The sequence below is a fragment of the Notamacropus eugenii genome, chromosome 1 (genome assembly GCF_028372415.1).
Source record: "Notamacropus eugenii isolate mMacEug1 chromosome 1, mMacEug1.pri_v2, whole genome shotgun sequence".
NCBI lineage: Eukaryota > Metazoa > Chordata > Mammalia > Diprotodontia > Macropodidae > Notamacropus > Notamacropus eugenii.
Window position 1 is genome coordinate 265,988,046 of NC_092872.1, and position 16,874 is coordinate 266,004,919.

The following is a 16,874-nucleotide window of genomic DNA, read 5'->3' on the forward strand; positions in this document are numbered from 1 at the left end:
CAAGTTACGTGAATTCTATGGCCATTGAGATTTGGTTTGGTTTTGTGTGCTGTGGGGTGATGCATTGGAAAGAGTTGGAGGATCTGGGAAGGCTGAATCCGGTTGAGAGTCCACTTACTGTGTGACCTTGGGCAAGTCACAATCTCTTTGGATCTCAGTTTCCTCTTTTGTAAAATAAGAAAGCCAGACTAGGAGACCTCTAAGATCCTTCCCAGTGTTATATCCATGAATCTAAGATGGCTTTACGAATGCTAATAGCTGGTCTCCTCCAGCTATTCCCTGGTCCCTTTCCCTGGAGGCTCTCAGGTTTTGGGATAACAGGTTGGCTGTGATTCCTTTCAATGTCATGGAAATGCTGTGTGAGGGTTTGGGGGTGGGTGCCCGTCTATCCTGGGCTACTCTCTTCCCTGGCCGGCAATAAAGCCTTTAAAGGGAGCGTCTGCCCTACGGGCGGGGCTCGTCGAGGAGTTAGGAAACACAGAAAACAAAGACAAGGCTGAGTTTCCATTTTTTTAAACCCATGCTTTCCGTCATGATTGAAAACGGGTTCTTGGGGCGAGTGGCAGTGGGCATTTTCAAATGAGGAACAGAACAACAGATTGTCATTCAGTCCATCGGCCAGCTTGGACTTTCCTCCTTCACCAACCACCTCCCCGAGGGCGGCCGGCCATCGCAGGGTTCTAGGCCCCCTCGAGGTTAGCCCCTGGGCCTCCGCCTCTGTCCAGCACTCGTGTAGCTAGACCCGGGGAGGCGGGTGGGCGCGGCCCTTCGGAGCAGAAGGCCTGCTGCTCTCTGCCACCTCACCTCACCGCGACTCGGGGCAAAGCCACCGCCTCCAGCCACGGGGGGCCGGGCCCACCCAGCAATGATCCGAGACCGAGCCCTGGGGCGCTAACGTGCCAAGGGTACAAGGGAAAGGCTGCCACCCACTTCCCCCCCTAGTGCCCCCTCCCACTGTTCTGAGGATGTGGGAGAAAACTGGGAAGGGCAGCGCCGGAGTGGGAGGTGGAGGGGGGCCCCGGTGGCCCAGTCACTCCTCTGGGCAGATGAGGGGGCTCCCCGATCCGCAACTACCCAAGGAAATGCCTAAGGGGAGGAGTGCAGTGAAAAGGAGGCGAGGCCCAATAGGCGGGGGCTGGGCACCGGGCCTTCGATGCCTTCCCACCCCCCCCAACACCGCGTGAGCCACCCTTGGGGAGCATCCCAGGAAAGGAAGCGCCCCCGCCGGTCGGGCCGCCCGCCAACCCCCCTCCCTTTACAACCACTTCCTTCCAGGCCCTGGCAGACGGCTGGAAAACCCCGCGCTTTTAGAGGCTGCCGAGACTCCAGGGGTGGGGGTGGGAGGTCCAGCTATCTGGAAACACTTGCAGGGGTTGGAGGGGAGCAAGAGCCCGGCGGTTGGAAATGGGCAGTGATCCAGGCAGGCAGCACAGCCCCCTCGTAGGAAGAGGGGGAGGGGAGCTGAAAGAACGGGAGGCGGGGCCGGGGGCGGGGAGAGGGTGGTCCACGTAGCGGGGCCAGGATGGGAACCACGTCTGGCCCTGGGCTCATCCCCCTTCCCCTCCCTGGCCAGTCCCCTACCTGTAAGCCCACTAGCACGGCCACGAAGCGCCTCTGGCAGCTCCCAAACTCGCCCACGGCACAGAAAGCCCTGTCTAGCTCCATCTCCCGCCGGACCCGGAAGGGGGGACAGCTGGGCTGAGTTGGGCTGGGTTGGGGGCAGCTGGGGCGGGAGGGGAGAGGACTGCTGGAGAAGGGAGCGGAGGAGGGCGGAGGCGTCCTCCTTTGGTTCTAAGTGAGTGGGAGAAGGAGGTGGAGTGCCTCGCCCCCCTCACCACCACAGTCCCCCTCCTTCTCCTGTTTTCCGGGCTCCCCGGGGCCTCCCGAGCTCCGCCCAACCCAGGCACTCCGACTGCTGCTGCGGCCAGATGTGGTTGCTCTGGGGCCAGATGTGTGCAGCTGCTTTCCTCTCCTCCCTTGGCTCTGTGCAGCCTCCGACGGGAGGGAGGGAAGGAGAGAGGGAGGGCTAGGGTATTTTCTCTGGGAGAAAAAAAAAAGAAAGAAAGAAAAAGCCGCCACCACCCAAACCCCCAACCCACATTATCTCACGCCTCCAAGTCCTAGTCAGAGAATTTCCATTCTGGCCTCCCTCAGAGTCTAGGGGCGTGGGAGACGCTTTACTGAGAGCATGGGCTAGAGATCCTTTGCTTTTTGGCTACCCAAGTATCATAGTGGAAAGAGCTCTGGATTTGGAGATGAAGGATCTGTGTCTGAATCCCCACCCCAGGAGTCGTGTAATTATAAAAGTCTCAGATTTCTCTGGGCCTCACCTAAGAAATGACTGGAGTGGTGAAAACTAGATAGATGCTTTTTTTAGGGTCCCATCTTTGAAATCTGTGGACCGTCCAGGGTGACTGACTCAGGGACAATCGAGTAGCTATGTCCGACCCTCATCCCCAAGTCTGGAAAGTCGACGAGAGGTAGCCAGGAGGATTTCCTGGGCGGTTTGGGTCTGTGAGAGGAAAGCCAAGTATAGTTGCAACAACATAAAACCCCCAGAGGCCCTGATTAGGTGCCAGCGGCTCTGTGACCTCATTTCTAAATGGTTGGAGATGGAGCCGGGATACCCAGCCAGCAGACCCCAGATTAAGTCGGGCGTCTGAGATTTCGCTCCTGGCTCCTTTCCACCAGTTATCTGTTCTGCGTTTGGAGTTGGAGGTTATTTCCTCCCTCCCTCTCTCTCCTCCCAACCCCGCCCCCCCAATCCAGATACACAGAAGCCGCTCTGTTCTGGGACGAAGCCAACTGTACCCTGTGACTCAGTGCCCTTGGAATGTGACTGGAGTAAAAGCAGCTGTTTGCAAGGTGTTTTTCTTCTTGTTTTGTTTGCACTGGGAGTGAGAAATCACCTATGTCTCTTTTGGCTGTTTGGGAGCTACATAACCTGAGGTAAACATTTGAGATCCATGAGGGGCACCATGGCCTCTGGAGTTGGAGTTTTGTGGCTTCAGCAGAAACATCTCAGACTGCAAATCGAAGCCTAAGCATCTGGCTTGAATTAACCAAAGAAATTGAGCATCCCTGCCCACTCACTCCTCCTGAACTCCATCTCCTACCTCGAAGTTCTGATGGATCTGACCCATATTTTCACAGTTCTCATGGCTAGTAATAGCATGTGTGTCAGACGGGATCTCTGCCTCCGTGGCTACTGCTGCACAATGATTACTGTTTTATCGACAATGGAACCCAAACTTTCTTTGCTGTAGGGGGTGGGCATGTCTAAAACATTACAGGAGTGTGCAGACGACAATCCTCCAAAAAGCAACCCCAGTGAAGAGGTAAGGGTAAACCTGTGGATAAGAGCTTACACAGAATCTCCAAGTTTTTCCTTTCCTTTAATTTCTAGTTCCCTTCTCAAAGAAAAGCATCCCTGAAAAGACTGGCTGACCAGGTCTCTAGGGGTAATGTGAGCCAAGAATTCCAGTCACAGGGTAAGTAACCTTGTTTTCTCCTTCATCAGGGCCTCTGTAAAACTCTCCTCTTGGAGGGTGGCCAACAGTCTGTCTGGTGGAGGGTACTGCTAATTAGAGAGAGCCCATAAACCTTGCTTGTCAGGGAGGGCATGTGACTTTCCTGCAAGTCTAACAACAACCCCAGCAAATTGTACCGACTGAACTCAACCCTGGCTAGCTTGTGGATTCTTGAAATAGGCACATAGGGAAGGCAAGATTACCATAGCTCTCCTCTCAGACTTTCAGGAATGGTCCACTCCCTCTTCCCCCTAACACGTTTCAATTACTCTGTACAATTCATTTAGAGAGGGAGCTGCCAGGCAAAGAGAAAGTCATTGTTCCATTTAAAGGAAGAAGCAGTGACTGCTGGATGCAGCTTGGCTTTCTTTTAGGCAGTTGGGTCAAATATCAACCTGACCTTGGGTGACCCTCTCTACATCTTTACTGATGGCCCCTTTTTGCTGGAAATTCCAGGCTCAGCCTTCTCCATGATTCGGCTAAGAAGGCTTTTACATGGAGATCACAGGCAAACAGATTTCAGCTTATGTGTACCCTGTCTGAAGCCTCTAACTTTAGAATGTAAAATCTTTGAACACAGAGACCATTACTTTCTCTGCCTATTGCAGACCACTTCATCAACCTGAAATGAGTATAATTAAAAAGAGAAATTTCTGCTTCCCTTTCATTTACTTTCATCTTCCCCTCTCCTGCATATGGGACAGCTAGGTGGTTCAGTGGATGGAGTGCCAAGCCTGGAGTCAGGAAGACTCATCTACCTGAAGTAAAATCTGGCCCAGAAATCTTATTAGCTGTGTGACCTTGGGCAAGTCACTTAACCCTGTTTGCCTGTTTCCTCATCTGGAAAAATGATCTGGAGAAGGAAATGGCAAACCATTCCAGTAGCTTTGCAAAGAAAACCCCAAATGCGGTCATGAAAAGTTGGACACAACTAAATAACAACAAAGGACTGATGCATGGATCATAGATTTTAGAGTAGGAAGGGACCCTAGAACCTACTCCCAAGCCCACAATGTAGACCTGAGGAAACTAAAGCCCAGAGAGGGAAATTGGCTCACACAGCTTGTCAATGTCTGAGGAAGGACTTGAACCCAGGTCTTCTTGAGTCCCAAGTCCAATGTAAATCAGAACTCATCTTCTCAGTCTTCCCTTCTCATACAAACTTTAATATCTTGTTCTCAGTTTGCCATTCCTTTCCACATTTGAAAAAAAAAGTATGTTCCCATATTTGTGAACCATAACATGGTTGTCCTTTACTGAGAATATGATAAATGTACTCTACTTCAAAAACAAATTCCCCCAAGTTAAAAAGCCCCTTTTGGATCCTTTTACAATTTTTTTTTTAGTTAAAATCCCAGTATAAAAAAAAAGTCCTGAAATTCTTCATGTAAATAAAAACTAAAAAGATTGATAAGATGCTTCTTGAATGAAGGAAACAGTGTAACAAATACTGGGGAATGAGACCAGCAAGGGAGAACTGAGGCCATCCTGAGCCAGCCTTCCCCCTCCCCAGCTACAGCCTCCCTTTAGATATCCCATTCTCACCTTCCTGTTTGCCTAACTAATAACTGAACCTCTTTTTTCACTGCTTCTGAGGGCAGCTTTTGATTTGTCCTTCCCTGAGGAAGCTGGTCCAGCCAAATCTTTTCTTTCACCAATTAGAAACAAGAGAAAACAATTCCTAAACTCTCTCTTCATTCTCAACCTTGGACTTTCTTGACTTGTGCAGGACTAGATAGTATCTGCTCACAGTTATTCAATTGTAAAGGATTCTGTGACCTCCGAGCTGAAGGATGAGATTTAAGACCTATAGAGGATTATTCTTCTTTTGCCAAAGAAGCTAGAATCTGCCTAGATATGCTCACCTGAACCACAAAATTTATTTGACCTCCCACTTACATGACTAGGTCTTGTACAGACATAGTTATCTGCTTGTTGTCTTCTGCATCACAATGGGAGCTTCTGGAGACCAGAAGGGTTTCTTCTTTCTTTTTGCCTTTCTTTGTATCCTTAACACAATTCTTGGCACATAGTCATGTTAAGGAGCTGAGCTAATTAAAAATCAATGTTATTCCATTTCAAATGTTAAATGAATGCTTTATAATTCTGAGTGAACTAGAATTAAACACAGCTACTAGATAGTACCTGTGTCAGGATAAAGTGGTTTTAAGTCAGGAGTGCCATTTTAAATCCTGTCATTGACACATGCTGGCTGACTGACATTGGCTGTTCTCAGTACCCAGGCAACTCTGTAAGACTAAATTACTGATCCAATCCATGGCTGTTCTATATTAGCAGAAGGAGGTTTCTTTCCTGCCAGCTCTACACTGATGAAATCACAGGTCTGGAAAGAAAAATATAACTGCACTTCTCATGCTCCTATGTCAGAAATATATAAAAGCACTCAGTATCATTGCTAAAATTTTGGCTTACAGAGTCTGAGGTTCATAGATTTAGAGCTGGAAAAGACCAAAGAGACCTGAGTTCAGTTTCTACCCCCTTATTTTACAGATGAGGAAATTGAGAGCTGAAGTGATTGGTCAAATGTCCCTGTAGGCATTCATTTAGTGATGGAAAAGTTACAAAACATCTCAGACTCTTTTGAATTCTCTCTCCACCCCTTGCAAGCATATTTTTTCTGCATAAGATACCCCACATTGTGAACATCAACTTTAAAGTCAACTTGAGAAATTTTGTAAAGCTGTTTTTAAGGGCTACCTGTAAAGCAAAGCCTGGTTTAAACTCAGAGGCAGTTTTTAAGGCAGTGGAATTTCAGAATAACTGTGTCTTAGGTAAAGATAAAGATTCTTCTCTGAAAGTTGCTGAGATTGAAATAAATTTTTCCAGTGCATAGTAGATAATCTAAATAGGACTCCTCAAAGACCAGACAGTTATGAGAGAATTAGTAGAAAAGCATGTAAAAATCTTCTGCAAGCAACTGTTTGGGATTCTCCTTATATCCATTATAATTCTTTCCCATTTGTGGGTACTGTGCAGCAACTAAAGGTACTGCACATTGACTTGAGTATCTCAACAAAAGAAGAAAATATCCATTATTACACTGTGTTGTCTTAAGGTCATACACAGGTGGTGCAGTTGAGGTGTAAGAGTTAGAACAGGGGCCCACTCCTAACTCCACCACTTGTCTACTACCTCATTGGAGTCTCATGTTTGATTCTCAGTATTCTAGCCTAAGAAGGAAATGGATGAGTCGGAGAGGGATTCAAGGAATGCAATCAGGATGATGAAGAGCCTTGAGTCCATGTTGTAATGAGGACGAGTTGAAAGAACTAGGGAGGCTTATCATGGAGAAGAGAAGAATTAGGAGGCACTATGGTAGTTAAATGTTCAAATATTTGACGAGCTTTTAGTAAAGAAGAAATTAGATGTTTTCTTTGGTTCCAAAGGGCAAAACTGGAAACAATAAGTATAAATTGCAAAGAGGGAAATCTAGGCATAACGTCAGAAAACAGCCCCATCACCAACTTCATCACAATGAGAGGCATCCAGAAATGGAATTCACTGTCCCAAGAAGTGATGGGCTCTCCTTGCCTGGAAGTCCTTAAGTAGAGGCCAGGCTACTTGTGGACTATATTATAGTGGGAAATTCTTGTTAGGTAAGGGTTGGACTAGGCTACTGAGCTATCTTCTAACTCTCAGATTCTGTGATTTTTGAGTTGTGTTTCTTTGGACAAGTCAATTTATGACTTTTCTCCTCTGTAAAATGGGAGACAAGTGCCTTAAGTTTCTTATCTGTAAAAGGGTGTGTGTGTGTGATATCTTCATTACCTATCTCACAGCATTGTTGTAAGGATGAAGTAAAGTAATTTAAGTCCCTTGTAAACTCTGAAGTCCATACAAATGTCAGTTATATGGTGATTCATCTCCTCTTGTTTATAGCACAGCTTTTGATAATGTACAACCCTTCATTTAATTAGAAAAAATCATCTTATAAAGGATGCTTTTAAAATTCCATAACTAGACTCTGGAATCAATTAGCATTTCAAGGCCAAAATATTTCAGGACCAGTAAGAGAGAGCAGAATGTTTTCTGGTGAACAATGAACCAAGCTCTGAGGTGGTTGGTGGTCTGGGGTCATTTGTTTGCAAGGATGACTTCATGTAGAGTGAAAAAGATTGGGGGGAGGACTCAACCCTGCAACCTCATTTTTGTTGTGCACACTGGAGTTATAAATCAATTTGGATAAAAGATACACATCACAAAGCAAATAAGAGGATAATTGCCTTTTAAATGCTGTCACCAGAAGTAATTTATCATACGTTATTTTTCATAATAAAATGGCACTGAAAACAAACATTTTTAAAAATAGGGGTTTTCACTGAGGTTAATCACAAGGGCAATAACCTCCCAACTTTCTGACAAATGGAGCCACAGAACATTGGTGTAATCTAGCAGAAAGAGAATTGACTTCAACATCAGAAGATACCATTAGCTCAAATCTTTCACTGCTCAGTGACCTTGGACAGCTCACTTAACCTCTGGGACTCAGTTTCCTCACCTGGAAAGTGAAGAGATTAGACTAGATGGCTTCTGTTTTCTTCCAGTTCTAAAGCTATGATCAGATAAATGATTTCATGCCAGGGTGGAATCTTAATTTTGTGCCTTTGGACAGTTAAACAATACAATTTCTCTTATTCTCCTTTCCTGACATTTAACTAACAATGAAGTCTTCTACATCTTTATGGAGATGGACAACCTAGAGCACAACTATGATTCACAGGGCAGGGCTTAGTAAATGCTCATTAACTGTCAGTGGAAATAGTACAAGAATGTATCCCTAATGAGTCTGAATGTTAACACTACAGTGTTTTTTTTTTAAATTTTCAACATTTTTATTTAAAGAGTTGAGTTCCAAATTCTATCCACCACTTTCCTTCCTCCTCCCTTAGATAGTAAGCAATCAAATACAGGTTATATGTGTGCAATTATATAAAACATTTCCATATTAGTCATTTTGTACAAGAAGACTCAAATAAAAGAAAAAGAATGAAAGTGAAAAACAGCATCCTTCAGTTTGTATCACTATAGTATTTTTAAAAAACTCCTTTATTGTATTTTTTTGATACCTAATTTAAAATCTCCCAAATGACTTGGCACAGACAATTTTCAATGTATGTCATCTTCCCTTTCTTCACCTTTCCTTATGATGTGTGCTGAAATGTTAAGTATATGTTGACTGACATTCATTATTGTGATTGTAAAAACTTGAGAAGACTTTAGAGATCACTCAGTCAATTCAATCAGATACCTTACACATTATGCACAAGGCATGGTGTCAGACAAAAGGGGACAGAGATAGGAAACTTCAGCCCTTGCCTCTGCTGGTAACAATCTAGGGAAGGAAGTATAGGAAGATGGGGCATACTTGTGAGTATGTCATAGGGTTAGAATGTGATTAAGAACAAAGGGGGAGGGCTAGATACAATGCTGTAAGAATCACTGGGAGGGAGAGATCACTTTCAGCTTGGGGGTGGGTATCAAGGGAGTCTATTATTATGGAACTTGAGGTGGGCTTTGAAGAGCTGGGTCTCAAGAGGCCATGGAGAGGAAGTGCCCTCTGGGTTAAGGAGATGGGCTGCATTCAATTAATGTGCAACAGCTGCAGACCACAAGATTAGATGAGAGAACAGCATGTCGCTCAGTTTGGTGGTAACATATGCGCGAAAGAGTCATAATGTTGGAAAAGGCAGGCTAAAGATTTTGCATTTTTGTCCTATAGGCTGGAGTGGTGTGACCGGACTTGTGCATTAGTTAGATCATTGTGGGGATTGTGTGAAGGATTGACTGCAGAAGGGAAAATCAGAGGCAGGGCAATCTCTTGGGTCCACCTCCTCTCTACACACTAGGCCATCACCCATAATCAGTCCTTTGGCATCTCTTGGTAGGATTAAGAGACTAGACTCCTAATTGGACCTCCTGTCTTAAGTCTTTCTTATTTTCATCTAGCTCCACAGGGTTGCCAAACTGACATTCCCAAAGCACAGGTTTGACCCCAGTCAGTACTTGCTGAGCCCTTTAGAATACAAACTCTTTTGTACAATATTCATAGTTGTTTACAATCTGGCTCCAATTACCTTTCCAAAAACATTCCTTCCCTTTTTACACACTGGCAGACTGGCCAGCTGTACCTGGCGTTCTATTTCCTGTCTCTATGCCAGGAATGCACTTCCATTTGTCCCTCTTAGAATCTCAGTTCAAGAAATAGCTCTTCAATGAGGCTTTTCCGGACTCCTCCAATTACTTTGAATTTGTATAACTATAATCTTTACCCACAGTACATAAAGTGGTTATACCTGTGTTATATAGTGTTTATTAATAGGTGCACATTGTTTCCCTTGATAAAATGTGAGTTCCTTGTGGACAGGGACTGTTTTCATTTTTGTCTTTGTATTTATAGTGTTTTGACATAATGCCTGGGCACATAATGGGTACTGGGGGGGGGGGGCAAAAGTTTTGTTGGTTGCTTGAAAGATACCCTTGAACAATAAAAAAGGAAAATGGACCCACATGTACAAAAATACTAATGGCAGCTTTTTGTGGCGGCCAAGAATCGGAAATTGAGGGGATACCCATCAACTGGGAAATGGCTGAACAAACTGTGGTATATGAATGTAATAGAATACTGTTGTGCTGTAAGAAATGATGAGAAGGTGGATTTCTGAAAAACCTGTAAAGACAATGCATGAACTGATGCTGAGTGAAATGAGCAGAACCAGGAGAACACTGTACACAGTAATAGCCACACTGTGTGACGACCAACTCTGATAGACTTAGCTCTTCTCAGCAATAGTGATCCAAGAATTCCAAAAGACTCAAGATGGAATATGCTATCCATATGCAGAGAAAGAACAATGGAGTCTGAATGCAGATAGAAGCATGCTATTTTCTTTTTTTCCTTGTGTTTTTTCCCTTTCGTTCTGATTTTTTTTCACAACATGACTAATGTGGACATGTTTAGTATGATTGTACATGTATAGCCCATATCAGATTACATGCCATCTTGGGGAAGGGGAGGGAAAAAATAATTTGGAACTCAAAATCTTATAAAAGTGTATGTTGAAAACTCTCTTCACATGTGATTGGGAAAAATAAAATACTATTAAGAAAAAAAGAATACCCTTGAGATCTGGAACCTGTATTTTTGGGAGGATGGTGGTACATTAAGGTGGTACCACTAGAAAGGGGATGAGATTTCTTTTTAACATATTGTTTGCAAACCAGCATTACATCAAGTGGAACTGTCCAACAGACTAGAAGAAACTTCGTAATGATGAGTTGTCCAAAAGTGCAAGGGGATGATTGGAATGTAGATGGTTGCCTTTCCCCTCCCCTATAGCAGGTCTTCTCAAGCAGTTGGCCAAGTATGGTTTGGATGAAGTGATCAAACAGGGCCACTCTCTAAATTGCTAAGATTTTGCAAATGTGAGCCTGGAGAAAAGACCAGGGATGAATAGATTTAGAAGTTGTTTGCAAGGATGCAATAATTTAAGGGGTAAGAATGAGTCAGATGGCCAAAGGAGAGTATTTTGCCACTGAGAAGGCTGAGGGCAGAACACTGGGAAAACACTTAGGGGGTGGAAAAAGGAATCAATGATGGATATCGAAAAGGCAGAAAGGCAGAAGAACCAGGCAAGAACTATGTCAGGCAAGGTGAGGATGGAGAGAAGAGATTAAATGTGACAGAGGTCAAGGACAATGAGGCTTGGGTGAAAACCTTTAGATAGCAGTTTTAATGGGAGCATGGGAAGGAAAAAAACACATTCCAGGAATTTAGGGAAAAACTGGAGACAGTGAATGTAGACTTTCTGGAATTTCAAAAGAAAAGATAGCTTGAGAAAAAAGCAGGGTAGGGTTATGGGAAAGTTTCTTTTTGTAGGGATGGGGAGTTGCTAATAGGGACAATTTTCATGTTTGTAGACAGAGGAGATGAAATTAGCAGAGTCTGAAGATGAGAAAGAAGGGAATAAGCATTTACATAGAGCCTACTATGTGCCCGACACTGTGCTGAGCACTTTATAAATATTATCTCATCTGATCCTACCAACTGTTAGTATGGGCTTTCTAATGGCTATGTCAACCTGTCAGAGTAACACAACTAGCCAATCAGAAAGGCTTCTGCAGCCCAAAGCTGCCTGACATACCAGTGAGCCTTTGTGAACGAACTCTAGCCAAATTAGGAGATGCCTGTAGCTACCAGAAAGCAAACAACTCAAAGGCGACCTAAAGTAGCAGCTGCAGATTCAAGACCTTGCTTGGGACTTTCTAAACACCCTGGCATATTGTGTCTACAGATGACTTGTCTCTTCACCCCAACTGAAAGCCCCTGGAAACTGTATTATCTCACCCTTTTTCCACTTCCCTTTGAACAACTGAGAACTCTCTCTCCCATGCGCTCTGCTCCCTTGCAGGATCTTCTCAGACAGTAAAGCTTTATAATCTGTGACTGCACTTGGTTTCATTTCAGGTCTCTTTATGGGTCTGGGGATCTTTTGTTAACACAACAAAGCTTTGAGGAAGGTCCCATTAATATTCCCATTTAATAGCTGAGAAAACTGAGGCAGGAAGAAGACACGTGACTTGTCCAGGGACAAAGGTCCTAAGTCTGAGGCGGAATCTGACCTCTGGTCTTCCTGAATCCAGGACCAGCACTCTATATGCTGTGCCACAAAAAGTTCAGAGGAATGACTCATGGTGCATGGTCTTCGGGGCCTGTTTGAAAGAAGGAGATGGTCCAGAGAGAGAGTGGAAGTGGGTTCCTGACCAACCAAGGTCTTTGGTTAGGCTATTGGAGGGATTCTTGTTCTGATCTGGGCTTCTGAGAATCCTGTCGGTTCTGAGATTCTGGAGAAGTTTCAGAGGAATAGGAAATGTAGAGAAATGTTTGGAGGTACTGGAGACAGGGAGATGAGGGAGTTCAGAATGGACAGCCTCAATATTTTCAGTACAGATGGTCAGATTATCTGCTGAAATACAGGGGCTGAGAGGTCAAGTTTTCTGGGTTGGGAAGGCTTGTAAAAGCTAGTCAGGAGTGTGCTAGAGCATCAAGAAAAGACTGGAGAACACCAAGCACTAGTGACAGCTAGAGGTCCCCTAAAGCATGTATTGAATTGCGTTGAAGAGGGGCAATTTGACGTAAGAAATGATTCAGCTCATCACTAATAAACCTAAAGTTTATTAAATTTCTCAAAAATCACACAGAGTAAGAAAAACACCCACAACATTGTGTTCAAATATACACTTTACAAAAGTTGACATAATATGCAATAAAATTTTTCTTCAAGCTATTAAACAGTTTCTTAAAAGCAATTAGATTAGAAAATGTTAAACCTTAAACATTTAAAAACTCTTACGTTAAAACTAGGGGCACTTAGTAGATGAGTTAAATCCTGAAAATATTTTGACTTAAAGAGTTTTAAATGTTAAAAAAAAGAGAAAGTCTTAGTTTCAAATAATGACAATGTATTTATTTTAAAATATGCCATGTATGCTACAAAGTAGCAAAATTCTCATCAACTACATCTTTGTCTTATAAATGAATTACTCAGTGTATAGAGAGACACTGGTTGTTTTGCTTTCAATATGTGCTTTTCCTGCAGAATTTTCTTGATAAAGATGATCAAAATTAGAATTTGGAAGAAGACGGTCTAATTAAAATGGGCATGGGACCTGGTGAAGTTTTGATGGAGGGGAATGTTTAACAAAACAAAGTTCAAACACTTTTGAGGAGCAAATTGCTAGTCAAGAAAGAAAAAAAGGAAAGCACATTTCAGTTAATTCGTGTGTTTCAGCTATTTCTGTTACATAATTCATAACACTGTAGAAATCTTTGGTGGTGACATATGGATTAAGTTCCCTGAAAATGCTTAAAATTTTCGTTATACTTAACCAATAAAATATGACCAAGTAATCATGCCAGGTAATGATGGTTATATCATTACCTAACCAAAATCTATTGCTTATGGTACATATGAAAAGTTACTAGAGAAGATCTGACTAAATTGAACATGTTTGTACATGAGTATACACACAAACACATTTTTGTCAATATTATACATTTCTGGCTCACTTTAAAAGAAAAATATTACAGGTTGCAAGGGGTAAGTGATAAATTCTTGCTACTGTTAATAAACTCTGGAAAATATCTAATTTTTATTAATGACAAACTAATTCCATAACATAACAAAATATGAACAGACGAACTTTTTCGGTTATGGAAGAAGTGGTACAAATTGGCCCGGGCCCCTGCTAGCTGGCTGCTAGGTACCTCGGGCATAGGTTGATAGAGGTGGCTTCCTGGCAGTGCCACTCAGAGACAAGGCACCCTGATTCAGAACACAATCAGCATCTCCTTTAAGATTTAGGAGTAAAATACAACAAACAAAAGGTAATTTTTCGGTAATGAAGGAAAAGGAGACAACAGGGATATGCTTCGTGGAAGACTGGACTCTGAAACACAGGTAAATTTTGTGGGGGAAGTACTGATTAAAGAAGAAGCTTTAAGAAAAACATTCCAAAAGCAAGAAACAGGGAAGAGGAGATGGAAAAAATCAGGAAGGTCAGAGAGCAAACTGTGATCTGTATCCTCTGAAAATGGGGACCAGAAATCATTTGGGAGGAAGAGGGAATTGTAAAATCTTTATAATTTAAAGAGCTTCTATTTCTAACCTTCTCTTTGGAACTATGATCCTAGAAAAAAAAATTCAGGTTACTGAGAGGATGACATCCCCTCTGAGTTAGGTTAGAAAGTGTCTCTGGCTTTTCCCACTGAACAAGATCTGATGCTGTGATGAAAGATCAGCAAGACACAGGGCTTTGCTCCAGTCCCTGGACCGTGGGCTCAGTCACAGCACGGCCCACACCAAGCCCATCTGCACTCTCCACTAGGTCTCATGGGATTTGTGGTGATGACTGTCACGACCAGTAACAGTTTTCTGCACAAGAGAATGCCATGATTTTCTCAGAGTAGCACGAACACTACAAATGTGTAAACAAAGCTATCTCCCTGAAGAGCTGGTGACCATAAATCCCAGCGATTCAGGACAGAAAGCAGTGAATTCTCTTAAACAAATAATCAGGAAAACGATTACTCTTTTGAGCTAATTCCTCTTACGAGCTAATTCTCTCATGAGCTAATTCTGGGGGGCAGAGGGGAAGAGTTACTAATTGTTGCCTTCTGTTAATTAGCAGGAGTAGAAAGGGCATCAGCGAGAAGTGTACCATGCATCAATAAGGATGCGATTTCCAAGCAAACCTTCCTGTTCCCATCAGTGGAACACCTCCATTCCAGAAAAGATGCAGAAGACAAAAGAGATAAGCTCTTTCACTATCTCAGTCTTTTTTTGGGAGTAGAGGGGGAGGGGAGAGAGATGCAAGAGTCAGGGAGAACTAATAGGATATCAGAATAAAACTTCTGAACAAATAGAATTCCATCTGCAATTCATGTGTAAGATATTCTAAAATTTCAATTTCCTAATCACTAAGTGGTCGCCAATTCTTTGAGGTGAAGATTGAATTTCAAAAAAACACATTGTTTCATAGTCAAAAGACTTTGGCTTTAAAAAAAATTACACAGCATCATATTCAAAAGACTTTGGTTTTCCATGTGAAGAAAGCAATCCAGGTATATAATGCTAAGAGTCCATTATTCAAGCCTCAATAATTTAAATCCCCAAACCTTTGGCTAGAAGAAGACTCATTAGGATACATTTTCCTCAGACAGAAATGGCTTTTCAGATGAAAGAAAGATAACAATCCTTGTACTTCACAATGGGATGTCCTTATCCTCAGGGGAGATTTCTTAGCCAGGAGAGAAGAGATTCAATGAAATGGAGCTGGCAAGTGCCAGACTCAGAAATAGATCATGAGATTCACATAAAACCAATAATTTATGCTTCAAGCTTTGAGCCACTTCACGAAACTCGGGTGCAAGGTTGAATTGCTTACTATTCTATATTTAAGCTAGTATTTTTTAACTAAAAAGCTTAATAAGTATTATTAATAGCAACATACTTTTTTAACTGCAAAACAGAACTGCAAATGCAAAAGTCACATATGGCTTCTCATTCATGAGAAGGTAAAGGAATTTTAAAAACCTAAAATGGATACTTAACAAAAAGGTCAGTTTTGCTGCATGTCTCCAAAACCGAAATACACATAAAGAGTTAAACCCACAGGAAAAGAAATTAAAGAGAACAAAGCATATATATGACATAGCAAAATGAGACAAAGAGTGGTGGAAATAGTTTCAATCAAAGAAAAAAAAATGTACAGCCATCAATAAGTAAACAATTTCAAGTGTGCAAAGCTGTCTAAGTATAAAAGTGCTGGGTGTAGATACCTGGTTTTCAAATTAGAGTTTTAAAACTTGGTGAGGATTAGGAGACCTGGAAATCTTACAAAAGTAAAATGTCCAAGAATCTACAAAATGTAACTTATTCTTTCTCCTTCTGCGTTTGCTGTACCAATGCACACGTTTAGAATAAACTGGCCTCTTTCATGACTCATCATATAATTTACGCAGAAAAAATGGAGGTAAACAAATTACAATAACCATAAAGGCTTTGTAAAGTTTCCTGAACCAGAAAATTGTCCTTTTCAAGTATACTAAAGAAGTTTTTTTTTATATGTATGCTTTTGCCTTGTACAGCAAAGACTCAATTAGTGTTAACTAACTTTAAAAAGGGGTAACATTTTCTATCATTTGTAACTTATCTTCAAAGTTGAAAGAACTACATTTTATATAAATAGTTTTTAACAGTTGAGAATATTAAGTAATAATTAGAGAAATAAAACCTATTAATGTACTTAACAGATAAAAGCTATCTCTATCCATCGTATCATCACTGTTCTTGAGGAATTATTTTTAATGGACAAATACATGATGAACTGAAATCAAGTTATTGCATTATAGCAGTTTACTTTGAGATATCTGTCAACTAAAAATACACTTGTGGTCTCTTCTTCACTTTATATTTTAATGACCCATATCGTACCTGAGGAGAGAAGCACAAGATATTATTATAAATCAGTCATTGATTATAGCTTATTAAATATGGCTATTTGAAATCCCAACTTCTGCTGCTAAGCATTTAACTTTAAATCAGTGTAATATTAAGTCATGCATGTTCTAAGTTATTCATTCTCTATTAGCTGCCATTATCTCATCAGATTTTTTTTTTTGGCTTAACATTTATGCCTCAAGTAGCCCACAGATATGCACATAGATAAAACACAGTACAAACTCTTTAAAAATGTAATTTGAATTACGGTGGAACGATGACAAGTATAATCCCAGGTGTGGTGGGGTTATCATAGTAAATTCCG

General features: G+C 42.1%; 2 protein-coding genes and 1 long non-coding RNA gene across 11 annotated transcripts in view; 1 reads left to right on the forward strand and 2 right to left on the reverse strand.

Moving 5' to 3' along the window:
- The window catches only part of LOC140517508 (solute carrier family 22 member 15-like), a 229,343-nt gene extending 226,646 nt beyond the window's left edge, over window positions 1-2,697 (reverse strand). For 4 of the 5 annotated variants that reach the window (XR_011971612.1, XR_011971613.1, XM_072628841.1 and 1 more), the window contains exon 1: window positions 1,582-2,694. Coding sequence is in view for 2 of the 5 variants with exons in the window: in XM_072628841.1 (XP_072484942.1) it covers window positions 1,582-1,665 (84 nt within the window). In the remaining 3 variants the exon portion in view is untranslated. Of the gene's footprint in view, window positions 1-1,581 lie in introns of all 5 variants that reach the window. The other variant, XM_072628843.1, reaches the window with a different exon arrangement.
- LOC140517510 (uncharacterized) overlaps window positions 1-16,874 on the forward strand; it is a 56,370-nt gene that overhangs the window by 15,713 nt on the left and 23,783 nt on the right. Inside the window, exon 2 of the long non-coding RNA XR_011971614.1 lies at window positions 3,407-3,491. This is a non-coding gene — a long non-coding RNA (uncharacterized lncRNA). The remainder of the gene's footprint in view (window positions 1-3,406; window positions 3,492-16,874) is intronic.
- Window positions 12,704-16,874, reverse strand: part of REEP3 (receptor accessory protein 3) — an 84,775-nt gene continuing 80,604 nt past the window's right edge. For all 5 annotated transcript variants that reach the window (XM_072628846.1, XM_072628845.1, XM_072628849.1 and 2 more), the window contains exon 8: window positions 12,704-16,543. In XM_072628846.1, coding sequence (XP_072484947.1) covers window positions 16,487-16,543 — 57 coding nt within the window. In that variant the 3' untranslated portion in view covers window positions 12,704-16,486. The remainder of the gene's footprint in view (window positions 16,544-16,874) is intronic.